This window comes from Rutilus rutilus (assembly GCF_951802725.1).
Source record: "Rutilus rutilus genome assembly, chromosome: 1".
NCBI classification, from domain to species: domain Eukaryota; kingdom Metazoa; phylum Chordata; class Actinopteri; order Cypriniformes; family Leuciscidae; genus Rutilus; species Rutilus rutilus.
Genome location: NC_140209.1, coordinates 15,317,880 through 15,332,943, shown reverse-complemented (window position 1 = coordinate 15,332,943; position 15,064 = coordinate 15,317,880). Strand labels below are relative to the sequence as shown.

Genomic DNA, 15,064 nt, shown 5'->3' with positions numbered 1-15,064 from the left:
TCACGAAGTGTATGGATGCAGCACTTTCCCCCCTGAGACAGCAGGGAGTGCGAATACTAAACTACCTCGACGATTGGCTGGTTTTAGCACAATCAGAGGAACAGCTGATAACACACTAATCTTGGATCGTCAGCCATCTAGAATGCCTGGGTCTGAGGATACATTTTTCCAAGAGCTCGCTATCCCCCAGACTAGGGCTGCACGATTTGTGATATGCGATATAATAAACAAATGGTTTCATGAGTCAACTTGCTTGGTTCTCAAGGAAAATAAATGCACACACAGATTAGTGATAATCTGCCTAAAGAAAAAAAGTGAGTGTTTTTCTCTGTTCCCTTTGTTCTTTGATTAACTTTAGCGACAGATATAATTAGTGGCTACTGTGTACTGTCCCTTTAAGACCAGCCGCTGCTGTCAGAGACGAGGATCTCACATGCGCCTCATTCTCTCACAAGTCACAACTCTTCACGTTCATCAAAAGACTACTCTTATGTTATGAAGATACTCGACAAAAATACATTTTGGCATAATTGTATGTTATTGTTTGTTCAAGCTCGAAAGAGAACTGTATTCTGGCATGCTGTTTTGTGCGCACGCACAATATTATCGCGAGTCTTTCTGTGTGTGACAGTCAGGACATTCAGGACATTCACAGGCAGCGCGTTCATTTTGGCATACGTGTGTTGTTCGTTCTACCGCGAAAGAGAACTTGATACTGACGCGCGTCTATCTGTGGGTCGTGTGTGTGTGTGTGTGTGTGTGTGTGTGTGTGTGTGTGTGTGTCAGGAGGACATTCACAGGCAGCGCGTTCATTTTGGCATACGTGTGTTGTTCGTTCTACCGCGAAAGAGAACTTGATACTGGCGCGCATCTATCTGTGGGTCGTGTGTGTGTGTGTGTGTGTGTGTGTGTGTGTGTGTGTGTGTGTGTGTGTGTGTGTGTGTGTGTGTGTGTGTCAGGAGGACATTCACAGGCAGCGCGTTCATTTTGGCATACATGTGTGTTGTTCGTTCTACCGCGAAAGAGAACTTGATACTGGCGTGCATCTATCTGTGGGTCGTGTGTGTGTGTGTGTGTCAGGAGGACATTCACAGGCAGCGCGTTCATTTTGGCATACGTGTGTTGTTCTTTCTACCGTGAAAGAGAACTTGATACTGGTGCGCGTCTATCTGTGTGTCGTGTGTGTGTGTGTGTGTGTGTGTGTCAGGAGGACATTCACAGGCAGCGCATTCTTTTTTGTCTTATCGTGCATGAATGGTTTAAAAGCATTTGCATGAATAAGAGCGGCATCATCTAACACTAGCCAAAGGATGGCAAAAATTAACAGATGTTGCGTTAATTGCGTTAACAGCGCTAATTTGTTTATTTAATATAAAATCGCAGCATTTTGCGTCATATAATCACGTAGACTTGACATCGCGATTGCGATATGATTAATCGTGCAGCACTACCCCAGACAGAACATTTCCTATCTGGGGATAGTAATTGACTCTATACATATGAAAGTGCGCCTCTCGGCAGAGCGCACACCCTCTGTCCGGCGCCTCGCGGCATCTTTCAGAGCGGAACCCTCAAAAGATTCCAGAGACTGCTAGGTCTTATGGCCTCAGCATCAGCAGTGCTCCAGCTCAGATTACTGCAAATGTGCCCTCTCCAACGCTGGCTAAACAGCCGCGTACCAGCTCACGCGTGGCACTCTGGCCACTTACTGATCAAAGCGAGTCACGGCTGCATCAGAGCCCTGACTCCCTGGAAAGCTTTCGACTGGTATCAGTCGGGCGCGAGTTTAGGTGTGATTTCGAGGAGGAAGGTGGTCACGATAGACGCCTCCAACCTAGGTTGGGGAGCCCTTTACGAGGGCAGGTCCGTCTCTGGCCTTTGATCGAGCCCAGAGAAGCGCCTACACATAAAATGTCTGGAGATGAGAGCGGTCGCTCTAGGACTCAAAGCCTTGTTCCCACACCTGGGAGGCGATCACGTCCTAGTCCAAACGGACAACATGACAGTGGTTACTTACATAAACCGCCAGGGCAGCCTCAGGTCAAACACTTTGCACAACATGGTCAGGAGTCTAATCCTGTGGGCTCAGCACAACCTGCGCTCCCTGAGGACGGCACATGTGCCAGGCGTTCTGAACCAGGGTGCAGATATGCCTTCAAGAGACAACGTTCCCCGGGGGAATGGTCTCTCCACCCTCAGACAGTTCAGCTAATATGGAGCACCTTCGGCGAGGCAGAGATCGACCCTTTTGCCTCCAAAGACAACGCTCACTGCCCATTATTTTATCAAAAAAGTACGGACGCGCTCGCCCACATATGGCCGAACCGCCCTTTATACGCTTTCCCCCCGGTTGCGATGCTACCTCAGGTCATCAAACGGATCAGGGAGAGCAAATGTGCAGTGCTTCTTGTAGCCCCCCTCTGGAGAAACCGGCTGTGGTACTCAGAGCTGGCTCAGCTGCTGAATTCAGCCCCGTGGCCGATCCCGCTGAGGAAAAATCTCCTCACGCAGGCGAACGGAAAAATCTGGCACCCCCGCCCTGACTTGTGGGCCCTCCATGTATGGCCTCTCAACGGGTACCCGAGGACATCCCAGATAAAGTGGCAAAAACCATTACTGAAGATAGAGTGCCGTCAACCAGACAACTCTATGCGCAGAAATGGAAAGTGTTCTCTATCTGGTGTACCGCTAGAAACCTAAGCCCACACTCGTGTGAGATACGCAGTATCCTAGTTTTCTTACAAGAGCTGCTGGACGTGGGTCGCACCCCCTCCACGCTCAAAGTATATGTTGCGGACATAGAGGCATTTCACGCCCCAGTGGCCGTGCAATCACTAGGGAAAAACGACCAGGTCGTCCGCTTCTTTAAAGGGGCTAGGAGACTAAACCCTCCGCGCCCCCCCTCCGTGCCTATCTGGGACCTCTCCACGGTCCTGGAAGCACTGAAGGGCGCCCCATTTGAGCCGCTATAGTCTACCAACCTGAAGCACCTCTCGCTAAAAACCGCTCTGTTCAGATTAAGCGCTCGCTTTAGTTAAGAGAGTGGGAGATCTACACGCGCTGTCTTCGAGCGCGTCCTGTCTTGAGTTTGGACCTAACGACTGTAGAGCTGTCCTTAGGCGGAGACATGGGTACATTCCTAAAGTGCTCTCTACCCCAGTCAGAGCACAGGTTATTTCTCTGACAGCTCTCTTCTCTCCGGAGGATGAAAGAGATGCAAATTTACTCTGCCCCGTCAGGGCTCTCAGAGTATATCTGGAGCGCTCTGCCCCATTCAGACTAGGGATGGGACGGTATGAAAATTTAATATCATGATTATAGTGACCAAAATTATCGCGATTATCAATATTATCACGGTTTTGTTAAAATGAGATGAAAGTGTTCAAAAAGAGTTGATGCTCACACTGAAGACATTTCAACAAATTTGATATTTGAAAATCAACAAACAACAAATAAAACAAGCAGCTCTATGCACTTTTTAAAGCATTTACTTTCTTATAATGACGGTCGTCAATAGCAACACATTATAACACTGCGCTAGAGGTCTGCAAGCCCGTCGGGACCCGACGGGGCCGACACGCTAAGCCCATTCAGGCCGGGCTCGGGCTTATTTAGCTTCTCTCCTTTCATTGTGCCCATATACGTGCAGAACACACGTCACATAATGTGTTTGAAATATTGTTGTATTTATTATTTTATAAATATTATACATCGCCTAAGCAACACAAACGCAATACGCAAATTGTCGCAAATACGCATGCGTCACTCACGTGCATTAACAGGTGACAGTTGACCATGCAGAGGATCAGGGAGAAGTTGGATTTTTTTTTTTTTTTCATTAAAATATTATTTAACATTAGCCAGTTGGCAAAGAGTTCTTCAATTTTGAACATTGTTGTTTAAGTTTTCTTAAAAGCAAAGAAAGGTAGGCCGTTTATTTACTTATTTTTGAGGTTGGATCCCGTGGCGCTATATTCTCTACTGCATGCTTATGCTTCTCTCAAATGGACAGTCTGTTCAATATTTGTGGGCATGATTGGTGATGTTTCAGGCCAATAATAAAAGTTTACCTTTTAGTAGCGTGTGATGTGCCGTGCCGTGCATGAAGCAGAGACAGCGCGCATCAAAGAGCGCGCGTCAGAGAGAGCTTAAAGTGATACGTCTCGGGTCGGGTCGGGTCGGGTCGGGTCGGGTTCGGGCTGAAAAAATTGCAGCCATTGTCGGGCTGGGGCCGGGTAGGGCTTGAACACCACGGGCCGGGTTAGGGCTGGAGTTTTTGGCCCGTGCAGGGCTCTACACCGCGCATCCATTGTAACGGCCACCTAGTGTTCATGACATGAATGTGGATGTGCCTTTAAGATAACTTATTCTATGGCGTACGTTATTGTATGCATGCTGTTTTAATGTGAGCGCGGACACACAGTGAGTGTGAGATTTTTTTGCGCAAAGAGGAAGGTGACTACTCTACTGTAGGGCTGTCAAAATTGCTCAATAATGACGTTCGAATATTCCCTCTAAAAAACACACGAATATTCGAACTATTCGAACATCTGGTTGCACATTTTGTCAATGAAGCGCATTACATCAATAACAGGACAAATTAATACAAACAAAGAGACATAACTACTTGTATAGGTAGTTTATTTAAGTTTAAACATATTTGACAACGTATTAACAAGTAAATCACCTAATGGCCAAGACCGCAGCCCTCACTCTCGCTCGCTCACTCGCACTCGCAGGCACTCTCTCTCTCTCGCCCTCACGCTCATGCTGCGTTCACACCAAACGCGAATGAGCGTCTGGCGCGAGTGATTTCAATGTTAAGTCAATGTAAAGACGCGTTTACACGCGTCTGGGGGTCTTGCGGCGCGAATGAAGCCTTGTTTATACTCGACGCGTCCGCACGAGCACGAAGGTGCGCGCGTCAAAAATGACGTCATTGCGGAGGGGGCGGTCGTGCGCGTTGGGTTCGCAAGACCCAATTTCGCCTGGCGGTGTGCGCGACATTTTTTGTAACAACGCGCGCGGCGCCGCATCCGAAGATGAACGACTTCGAGCCGAATCTGGCCGAGCTCGAACTTCTCACAACACCGGCACCCAGTTTGCACGTCTAAATGAGGTGCTTACATTTAAAAAATGACCATACAATAGCATAAAAAGTATTTTTAATGAACATAAAGGTCCATGTTTAATAAAAATGTTCACGAAACTTAATGAAATGTTTAGTGAAATTAGAAAATATGTAAGAGATCGTTTATTTAGTTGTTTTATACACATTCTCATATCCATATATTTTGTTTTATTGTCACGAGTAATAATCTCAGGGTTTACTGGGTTTTACACGATTCTTTTTGTAGTGTGGTATTGGTGGTGGTGTACTAAAATAAACATTGTCACGTGTGTATCAGGTGTGTATAGCTTTCTTCTTCTCACTGCTGATTCCTGATGGTTCAAGGACAATTACTCGTGTCGCCCACTGTCGTTTCAAAGAATAGTACAACGGCGAGCGCGTCAAGTATAAACGCCTCGTCCGTTTGCGGAGGTGCGCGCGCAGTCTGCGGAGACTCGCGCTGCGGAGCCAGGCGAAAGTATAAACAAGGCTTGAGCTCTCCGCGCGTCAATTTCGCTTCAAACGTTTGCTTTTGACGCGCGAATGGATTCAACTAGAGTCCAACTAGACGCGGTAGACGCGAATCCGACATTGAACGCTCCGAGCGAGCTGTGCTGTGGTAAACATAGAACTTTTCCTTGACATGAAACGGTAAATAATCAAACCAGTGGAAGCCTGCAGTGCATGAAACTGCTGTATCTAACCTACCTTATTCATGCAATATCTATTCAGTCAGTACAGTAGCCTACACTTTAGTAATGTTTCTATTTAACGTTAACGCCTTCTTCCTGTGACCTGTCCCCACTCGCAAAGCAGACAGCCGCGCCTCTGCTACCGCGGGCGTTTTTCCACATTATTCGAATATTAATTTTCACATTCGAAATTCGTTTTTTTAAAACTATTCGAATATATATTCGAATTTAGAATATTCGTTGACAGCCCTACTCTACTGCTGACCGTTGCTTTAATGCGTTTACTTCCACGATTTGTAGCGTGTTTTAGAGTGTTTTCTTTTCCCTTTTAAGATTCACTCTTCGACATGTATATGAAGAGTGTGCTTAACTGAGAGAAAACACCTATAAAAGTCTCGTGGAACTACCAGTTCATTTGCACTGTCTTTTATTCTTAATCTGAGCAGACTTCAAACTCTCTGACAGACGTTACAACATGCATCACAATGGACGCGCTCTCTCATTTCATTCAAATACAACTTGCCGTCTTGCGTCTCCGTTTTTAATTGTATTGAAAATTAAATCAGAGTTGATTTATTGTTTACAGAGTTTGATAATATTGTTGTGATCATCTTATCTGAACGATTGTTTTGTACGCTGTACGTAGGCTAATGGATTTATAAAGTTAAGATTTAAACATTAGTCTCAATTCAATGTCCCCATAATTATGTGGTAAAAAAAAAAAATCGGTATAATAAGTGTATGATGAATATTAATTATTATCCCTTAAATGTCACTCTTAATAGTCTTGTTTGAACTTGTTAGTTCGTCTTTGGCTAGCCACTTGCTGCGAACTTTTCTTTGCGCAATAGTCAAACATAGTTTTAATGATAATTAAATTTTAAACGATATTACTAACCGTCAGTACATTTTATCGTGGTTTATAGTAAAACTATATCGCTTATCGTCCCATTCCTAATTCAGACAGTCAGAGCAGCTTTTTGTATGCTTGGCGGCCACACCAAGGGTCTGGCCGTCTCAAAGCAAAGATTATCACACTGGATAGTTGACGCGATAGGGCTGGCTTATGAGTCTAAGGGCCTTCACTGCCCCTTGGGCATCAGAGCTCTTAATGGCCCTGATTGGACCACGTGTCTTAACAGCCCAGTCATAGATTTATGCAGTTGCCGCAGCACAGACAATGACCGCGTTCGCTGCTCATCTGTGTCTGCTGTGCAGCTACACAGCGTTTTAAAAAATGTTGGCTTCATATTCTCGAGATAAGGAGGTTTCCCATGGCGTAAGCTACTTACGCAATAGTCGTTCCCTCTTCTCAGGGAACCAAGGTTACGTTAGTAACCGAGACGTTCATTCTGCTTTCGTTTTCCGTGTTAAATGTCTTATATGCGGCAGAAACGGCAGCTCTCTTGCACCAGCAGGAAAATGTGACCATTTACTCGCAGTCTAGAGCCCTGTATAGTGCTTTATTTCTGCTTTTACATGAGCGCCACCTACTGTCAGAGAGCGAATTATTTTTTTTTGCATTGATCTGAACTGACAAATTACAGATTCCTGTTGATTGAACACGAGTTAATAGATATCAATCAATCATCAAAATGTCCTGTGCTCACCAGACACCGGCTATAGGTGGAGAGGAGAGATTTGGCTATAGAGTGATGTGTGTCTAACTTACACAGAAGAGACTTTGTTGCTCAGCACATGAAAATAAACTACTTACTGTGAACTCAGACTGTGTTGATGTGGTTTCTCCACTGTATGGATCTTCATGTGTCGCTTCAGGTCAGTTTTAAAAGAGAAACTTGTTCCACACTGATCACACGTGTGCGGCTTCTCTCTGCTGTGGATCCTCTCATGTTTTTTCAGAGATGATGATCGACTGAATCTCTTGTCACAGTGTGAACACTTGTAAGGTTTTTCTCCAGTGTGAATTATCTCGTGCCGTTTTAAACAGTTTGCTGTAATAAAAGTCTTCTCACACTCAAAGCACATGTACTCTCTCACACCAGTGTGAATTTTCTCATGTTTATGTAAATTTTTCCGCAGTGAAAAACTCTTTCCACACACAGAACATGAATGCGGCTTCTCCTTCGTATGAACTGTCAAGTGTTTCTTCAGGTCTGATGCACAGATAAATGTTTTGCCGCATTGATCACATGAGAACGGCTTCTCTCCGGTGTGGATCCTCATGTGTTCTTTAAGGGATGAAGATCGACTGAAATCTTTCCCACATTTATCACACTTAAACGGCTTCTCTCCAGTGTGGATCTTCATGTGTCGCTTCAGGTCACTTTTAAAAGCAAAACTCTCTCCACATTGATCACACGTGTGCGGCTTCTCTCCAGTGTGGATCCTCTCATGTGTTTTCAGATGTTCTGGTCGACTGAATCTCTTGTCACAGTGTGAACACTTGTAAGGTTTTTCTCCAGTGTGAATTCTCTGGTGCCGTTTTAAACAGTTTGCTGTAATAAAGGTCTTCTCACACTCAAAGCACATGTACTCTCTCACACCAGTGTGAATTTTCTCATGTCTATGCAAATTTTTCCACAGTGAATAACTCTTTCCACACACAGAACATGAATGCGGCTTCTCCTTCGTATGAACTGTCAGGTGTGTCTTCAGGGCTGATGCACAGATAAATGTTTTGCCGCATTGATCACATGTGAACGGCTTCTCTCCGGTGTGGATCCTCATGTGTTCTTTAAGGGATGAAGATCGACTGAAATCTTTCCCACATTTATCACACTTAAATGGCTTCTCTCCAGTGTGGATCTTCATGTGTCGCTTCAGGTCACTTTTAAAAGCAAAACTCTCTCCACATTGATCACACGTGTGCGGCTTCTCTCCAGTGTGGATCCTCTCATGTGTTTTCAGATGTTCTGGTAGACTGAATCTCTTGTCACAGTGTGAACACTTGTAAGGTTTTTCTCCAGTGTGAATTCTCTGGTGCAGTTTTAAACAGTTTGCTGTAATAAAAGTCTTCTCACACTCAAAGCACATGTACTCTCTCACACCAGTGTGAATTTTCTCATGTCTATGTAAATGAGACCGCTGTGAAAAACTCTTTCCACACACAGAACATGAATGCGGCTTCTCCTTCGTATGAACTCTCAGGTGTGTCTTCAGGTCTGATGCCCAGATAAATGTTTTGCCGCATTGATCACATGTGAACTGCTTTACTCCGGTGTGGAACATCATGTGACTCGCAAGATTTCGTTTACATGAGAATCTCTTTTCACATTGATCACATGTGAACGGCTTCTCTCCAGTGTGAACTCTCATGTGAAGCTTAAGACCATCTTTGCGTGATAAACTCTTTCCACATTGAGTGCAGGTGAAAGATTTCTTGACTCTTCTTTTCTTTAAAAATGTATTTTTAGTCTTTGAGCGACTCAAAGTTTTTTCTCCAGGTTTGACATGATGTTCCTCCTCCACTTCACTCAGTTCTTCACTCTCCTCCTTCACTTCCCTCAGTTCTTCACTCTCCTCCTTCACTTCACTCAGTTCTTCACTCTCCTCCTTCACTTCACACAGTTCTTCACTCTCCTCCTTCACTTCCATCAGGTCTGACATGAAAGAAAAAAATATTAAATTAAATTTTCAGTACATCAAAATAATTAAATGAGAGAAATATAAAGTGAAAGGACATGAAAGTGAGCCCTAAAATAATAGTAGAAAGTTGACAACTGTTATAAAATATATTATGATAATTTGAAGCCTTTTTATAAATGTATTATTTGTCCTTGAAACTTTTCATGAATGAGGTAAATTTATCTGACACACTCAGTGCTGAATCATCAACGCTGTTATCAACGTTACTGTAAGAAGAATCTTCTAAAATTCTGGTAATGTTGTTGCAAAATTGGAAACCAGATATAAAATAAATGTAAAATAAAACAGTTAAAATAGTATTAGCTTGATCTGATGTTGACAATCAATCAAAAAAGTCTCTAACCTCCCTTTACTGAACATTTGTTCAAAAACCCAGAACATCTGTACCATTTCATAGTTTAACTGTTTATCTAAAAGTGATGAAGTGCTTGAATGTTTCTAACATGAATGTTGTTCAGCATCATGAATGAATGAAGAATAAACACCAACCTCTTTGTTCTTCAGGATCTTCAGTGTGTTTCATTCTGCAGGGTTCTGGATCACTCATGTTCTCACTGTCCTCTTTAATAAACTCAGTCTTTGCAGATTTCAGCTCTTCCTGATGCTCTGATGCTCGTCTTCACTTGTAACTGATGGGAATTTACAGCATTTATTGGGGAATTGATGTGGGAGGAGCTTCACTGATGATGTGACTGATGTGGGAGGAGCTTCACTGATGATGCAATTGGTGTGGGAGAAGCTGATCTGCCCAAAATCTAAAATATATCAGTTACTGAGTTTGTTTTATTATTAATGGCCGTTCAAACTTTATGAGAAATAGAGAAATAATTCATTCATTAGGCTATTTGTATTGCTAATCCTAACATTCATTATTATTAAATAATAAATTCATTCATTATTTGTATTGCTAATCCTAACATTATTATTTGCATTGATAATCCTAACATTATTCTGCTTCTTCATTAAAATACAGGTATCTAGAAATAAAGCTATATAAATAATCTAAATTCTTCCTAATATGAACAATGGCAATACAAAATTTAATTTCAAAGTGAACTATCCCTTTAAAAGTCCTCGTCTGTGCTCCTAATATTTTTTACCTTAAGACCTCTTTTAAGGGTTAAGATGCTTTCTGAATTACTTTTTTCTTTACTAGGATTTTTCTTTAAATTTAAGAGTAAACGCCCACATTTCTAAGAATTTTCGTAGAATTTTGTCACCCAGGTATCTAGAAATAAATAAAAGAATATATAACTAATTTAAAATTTTCAAAATAGAAATAATGGTAAGAAAAACAGTTAAAATCATAAACACAGAAATAAATGTACTAGCAACCATTAAATCCCCTCAATCTGCTGACACCAATGAAATGAGCTTTAAGTGTCAATGTACAGGAGATCTGAAGACATCAGCATAATAAATGAGGTGAAAACAGGAACTATTGTCATGAAATAAAGAGTGTTTTCAGCAGATCTGTTAATATTGATGAGCCTCAGACTATCAACACTCATTCAACAAGCCATTCAGGATCATCAGCAGCTCATCTCACTTTATTCTGAGTGTTTGCTGTTAGAAACACATTATTTGAGTATTATTGATTTTATTTACATTATTTGATACATGATAAAAGCCTGTAAAACTGCTCCACTGAAAGACAATACTCTTATTTCTCAAACTATGACATGGATAAAACATCAATAACACAAAACAATGACACTCATCTTCCTCAACCACTACAGATAAATAATTACAGCAGCATAATGTCCAGATCAATCTAAATATAGTTTGATCTTATAATAACTACATTAATCTACACATTAAATTTGAAATCCGGAAATCAACACCAATGTACTTAAAGGTGAACTAACTAAGTAACTTTTTTACCTTAACTGAACAGCTTCGGAGTCATTGGAATGGTTACATTACTTATTTCGGGTTGAATGGTGGTCGTTTCGCACCCCCCTGGTGCCCGTGAGCGGAAAATACGCACTTGCAACTTTGAAGTTGAACAACTCAGGAAGTCTCGCGTGATATCAGGTCTCGCGATGTAAACAATTGCTTTATGGCCAAAAGAAATCTGCTAAAATGCTGTCATTATTGCGCTCCCTCACGCTGTTCGAACCCGAATGAAGAAGACGTTTTAAAGAATGTCCCATCTGCTTTGATGTCGTTGATCTACTAGCCTCTGGGCCCGGTTTTTCAAAAGGTTTAATCCGGATAAAATTGATCCGGATTTAGTAATCCTTTTTTTTGCAATCCGTGATCACGTAATCCGTCTTACTTTTGAGCCAGTTTTTCAAAGCAACATCGGATTGGATCAATCTGATCCGGATAGGAACTTTTCAGGATCACCAAATCCTGTTTACTAGAGCCTTAAATGGAACCAACAGTGTAGCCTACTGGCTTAGCAAAGAACAGCAGTTGGCAAAATACCGGTGGCCACAAATAACCGTTGTTTATTTTAATTTTAAGAAACAGGGGCCCGTTCTTCGTACGTCGCTAACTCAGTTAGCTGGATTTGATTGTTGACGATTTGGCATGATCTTGGATTGTTTGGTTCTTCGACGCTCATCCTGGACTTGCTGTCATAGCAACAGGTGCGCAATCTTAAACCTGCTCAGGAGCAGGCTTATTTCATGTAAACAGGATTAGACTGCGGCTCATAAACGGAGATGATACGGGAAGTCCAGCGCAGCGATAGTGCACTTTCTGATATATATTTTTTTTCCTCGTGACTCGTGAGATTGTCGTTTACATTATTAATTTGTTGGAAACGCACATTTATTTTCGATTTGTCGGAGTCGGGCTTTAACTACAGCACAAACTGTACCCTAAGATTAATTGCGAGTGGCTCTTTCCTTTACACTATTGGAGATGCGGAGAACTTGATGGAAAGTGCTGTTTGTCGTGTCATTCGGAGTTTACCTGGCGCTTTTAGGTTTAAAAAACAGTTTTAGTTTTTCTTTTTTTTTTGTGGCATTTCCAAGCCACTGAAGACCCAATGTAAATCAGTTTTTTTAAGCAGCTTTTTTATTTTTTTTATTTATTAGACTATAGCCTACTATTTAAATATTTTTTTATGAAGATCATGCGAGCATGACCATGCTGATTACAGTATGTCACTCAGGCTTATAGGCTAGACCAGTGTTTCCCAACCCTCTTCCTGAAGGCACACCAACACTACACATTTTCCAACTCTTCCTAATCAATCACACCTGAATCAACTCATCAGCTCGTTAGTAGACTCCAAGACAAAAAATATATGGGTCAGATAAGGGAGACATCCAAAATGTGAACTGTTGGTGTGCCTCCAGGAGCAGGGTTGGGAAACACTGGGCTAGACTGCCATCAAGGCCTCAATGAAGGGGATTATGTGAACAGAAAGGGGGTTCACAATGTAAATGTGCAGCCCAGTTACTATTGTGATTCTTAATATTCCAGATTAATAATATTATATCAAATAAAAAAAAGGCAGTTGACAAATCTTCCATATCACAAATGTGAAAGCAAAATGGCCAGGATCTGTGTATGACTTAAGAATTTTCAGAGATTCACATTTATGCACATTATTTGAAAGTGGTAAGGAAAGTTCCACAATTAAATATCAAGCTCACTGTATTACATACACTTATGCTGATCCTAACAGAACTGCATTTCTTCATAGGTGATTATGACATGTTCCTGCAGACAGGTGTTTTAAGACCCCATTCCCTGACCCAAACCAGTTACAATGCAGCTCTTGCCAGGACAAGGGCACACAATGAAATGATCTTTGGCTAACTAAAGGGAAGATTTCAGTCTCTGAAAAGTCTGAGGGTTGCACACCTGACAGGGCCTGTGACATTGTTGCATTTGCATGTGCCATATTACACAACACTGCCAAAAAAAAAAAAAAAAAAAACTTTTCATTAAATGTTTAATAAAAGACAAATATGCTTAGTTCCTTGAGTTTTATTTCAATTGTTCTTTGTAAAGAAAAGCCAGTGGTCAAGTGCCTCCAACAAGAGATATTAGACACATGCCTCATGCAACAAATAAAAGGAAAAGTTGGCTCTACACTGCCCACCTGTAGGCCTATGTGTCCTCTGTCTGTGCAGACTCTTCTGTAGGCCTTTCTGTAGATGTGGAATCATGCAACTTATATTGCAGCCATAAAGCATACAAGTATAAATGAAGTAAAGTTATTTATGCACTTGCAGGTAGGCTAGTTCCTCCATATGACAGTTATGGAGAGGGTTTATTCACTGTCCAGTGCAATGGAAACAAATGGACATTACAAAGTCTTATACTTTCTTTCCTTTGGAAAGTTAGAAAATGTCCACTTAAGTTAACAAGTGTTGGTGTATTATGTAAAAGTGCACAAAAGAGGAAAACACAATGTCATTACAATGAACTACACTTGGGAAAAATGTGATCAATAACTCTTTTTGAACTCTTCTTCAATACATATTTTTACATTAACATAAGTTTATCAGTTTTTACTTCCACAAGTCAAAGCAATTCATCATTGCTCAAGATTTAACAGCTGAAATGACTATATGGCCTTAATTTAATGCAGCAAAAATACAGTGTAGGCTACTAAGATCTTTTTTTTCTCAGCCTTTTTCTTGATTGCTTTTATAAACAGACAACCATTTATTTAACAGTGCCTTTCATAAAAGAGACTATAATATAACAAAAAATTACCATTAGAATATTTTTGTACTTCACTTTTATTTGTTCCCATATTCTAGTGTGGTGACTCTGACATTACAATGAACAAAGTAATTATGCAATTATTAAAATACAAAAATATAGGCTAATAAGTGATAAAAACATCTAACATGGCCACTTCTCACGGATTTAAATTGTCTGCTACTTTTTGCCAGCCCTCTCTCCTGGCTTTTGCAGACTTTGAGGTGTTCCCTGGCGTTTTGATTAAAATTCTGAATAAACTTCGACTATTAGTTCTTGCTCTGCTGAGGAGAAAAAACATAGATATAATATGAGAAAAACTGTGCGCGCTCTTTGGCCACGCTGAGCAGCCAATGGCAGCGTTGCTGATCAATGTTTCCACTATCGATACATATCCCCTTTTAAGCCAGCGCGTGAACGCGCAGTTATCTCAGATAACTCAATCCAGCGATACTAATCCTATCCGGCAAGTGTGTTCGAAGAACTCAATTAGCCGGATCATGATTAGCACGATGATATCATCTTGGATGTGTCATTTGATCTCGGATGTAATAAGCAACGTACGAAGAACGAGCCCCAGAAACACTGTAATAAACAGAAACATTTTACTTTCCTTATTTTGTTATAATGTTAAATTGTAGATTTTGTTGTTTTACCATATCTCATTAGATGTGACATGCTTCAAGTAAGGGATAATCCACGGCTAGCCATGCATTAAAGGATTTTAATGCACGACGTAGAGGCGAAGAACCACCCGACGCGAAGCGGAGGGTGGTTGCCTCTATGAAGTGCATTAAAATTCTTTAATGCATGGCTAGCCGTGGATTATCCCGCTTATACCTTGGTTATTTGCCAAGTTAAAAATAAGTTAAAGCTGTAACTGATGTTTACAGTGTAATTTTTTAACAGACGTGTAAAAATGACGGTTATTTCTTAAGTTAAGGCTCGTCAGTTCTTGCACTCCGTCCGCTTTAAATAA

At 41.4% G+C, this 15,064-nt stretch overlaps 2 protein-coding genes across 2 annotated transcripts in view; both read right to left on the bottom strand.

Moving 5' to 3' along the window:
* The window catches only part of LOC311291031 (uncharacterized protein), a 226,217-nt gene that overhangs the window by 157,740 nt on the left and 53,413 nt on the right, over positions 1-15,064 (bottom strand). Inside the window, exon 2 of the mRNA XM_084409864.1 lies at positions 9,901-10,040. The gene's annotated coding sequence lies outside the window, so the exon portion shown is untranslated. The remainder of the gene's footprint in view (positions 1-9,900; positions 10,041-15,064) is intronic.
* LOC311298362 (uncharacterized protein) lies at positions 3,018-9,360 on the bottom strand (the record flags this gene model as incomplete). Its single annotated transcript, XM_084421195.1, has 2 exons — positions 3,018-3,279; positions 8,630-9,360. The coding sequence occupies 2 exons, from the start codon at positions 9,358-9,360 to the stop codon at positions 3,018-3,020; spliced, it is 993 nt and encodes a 330-aa protein (XP_084277321.1).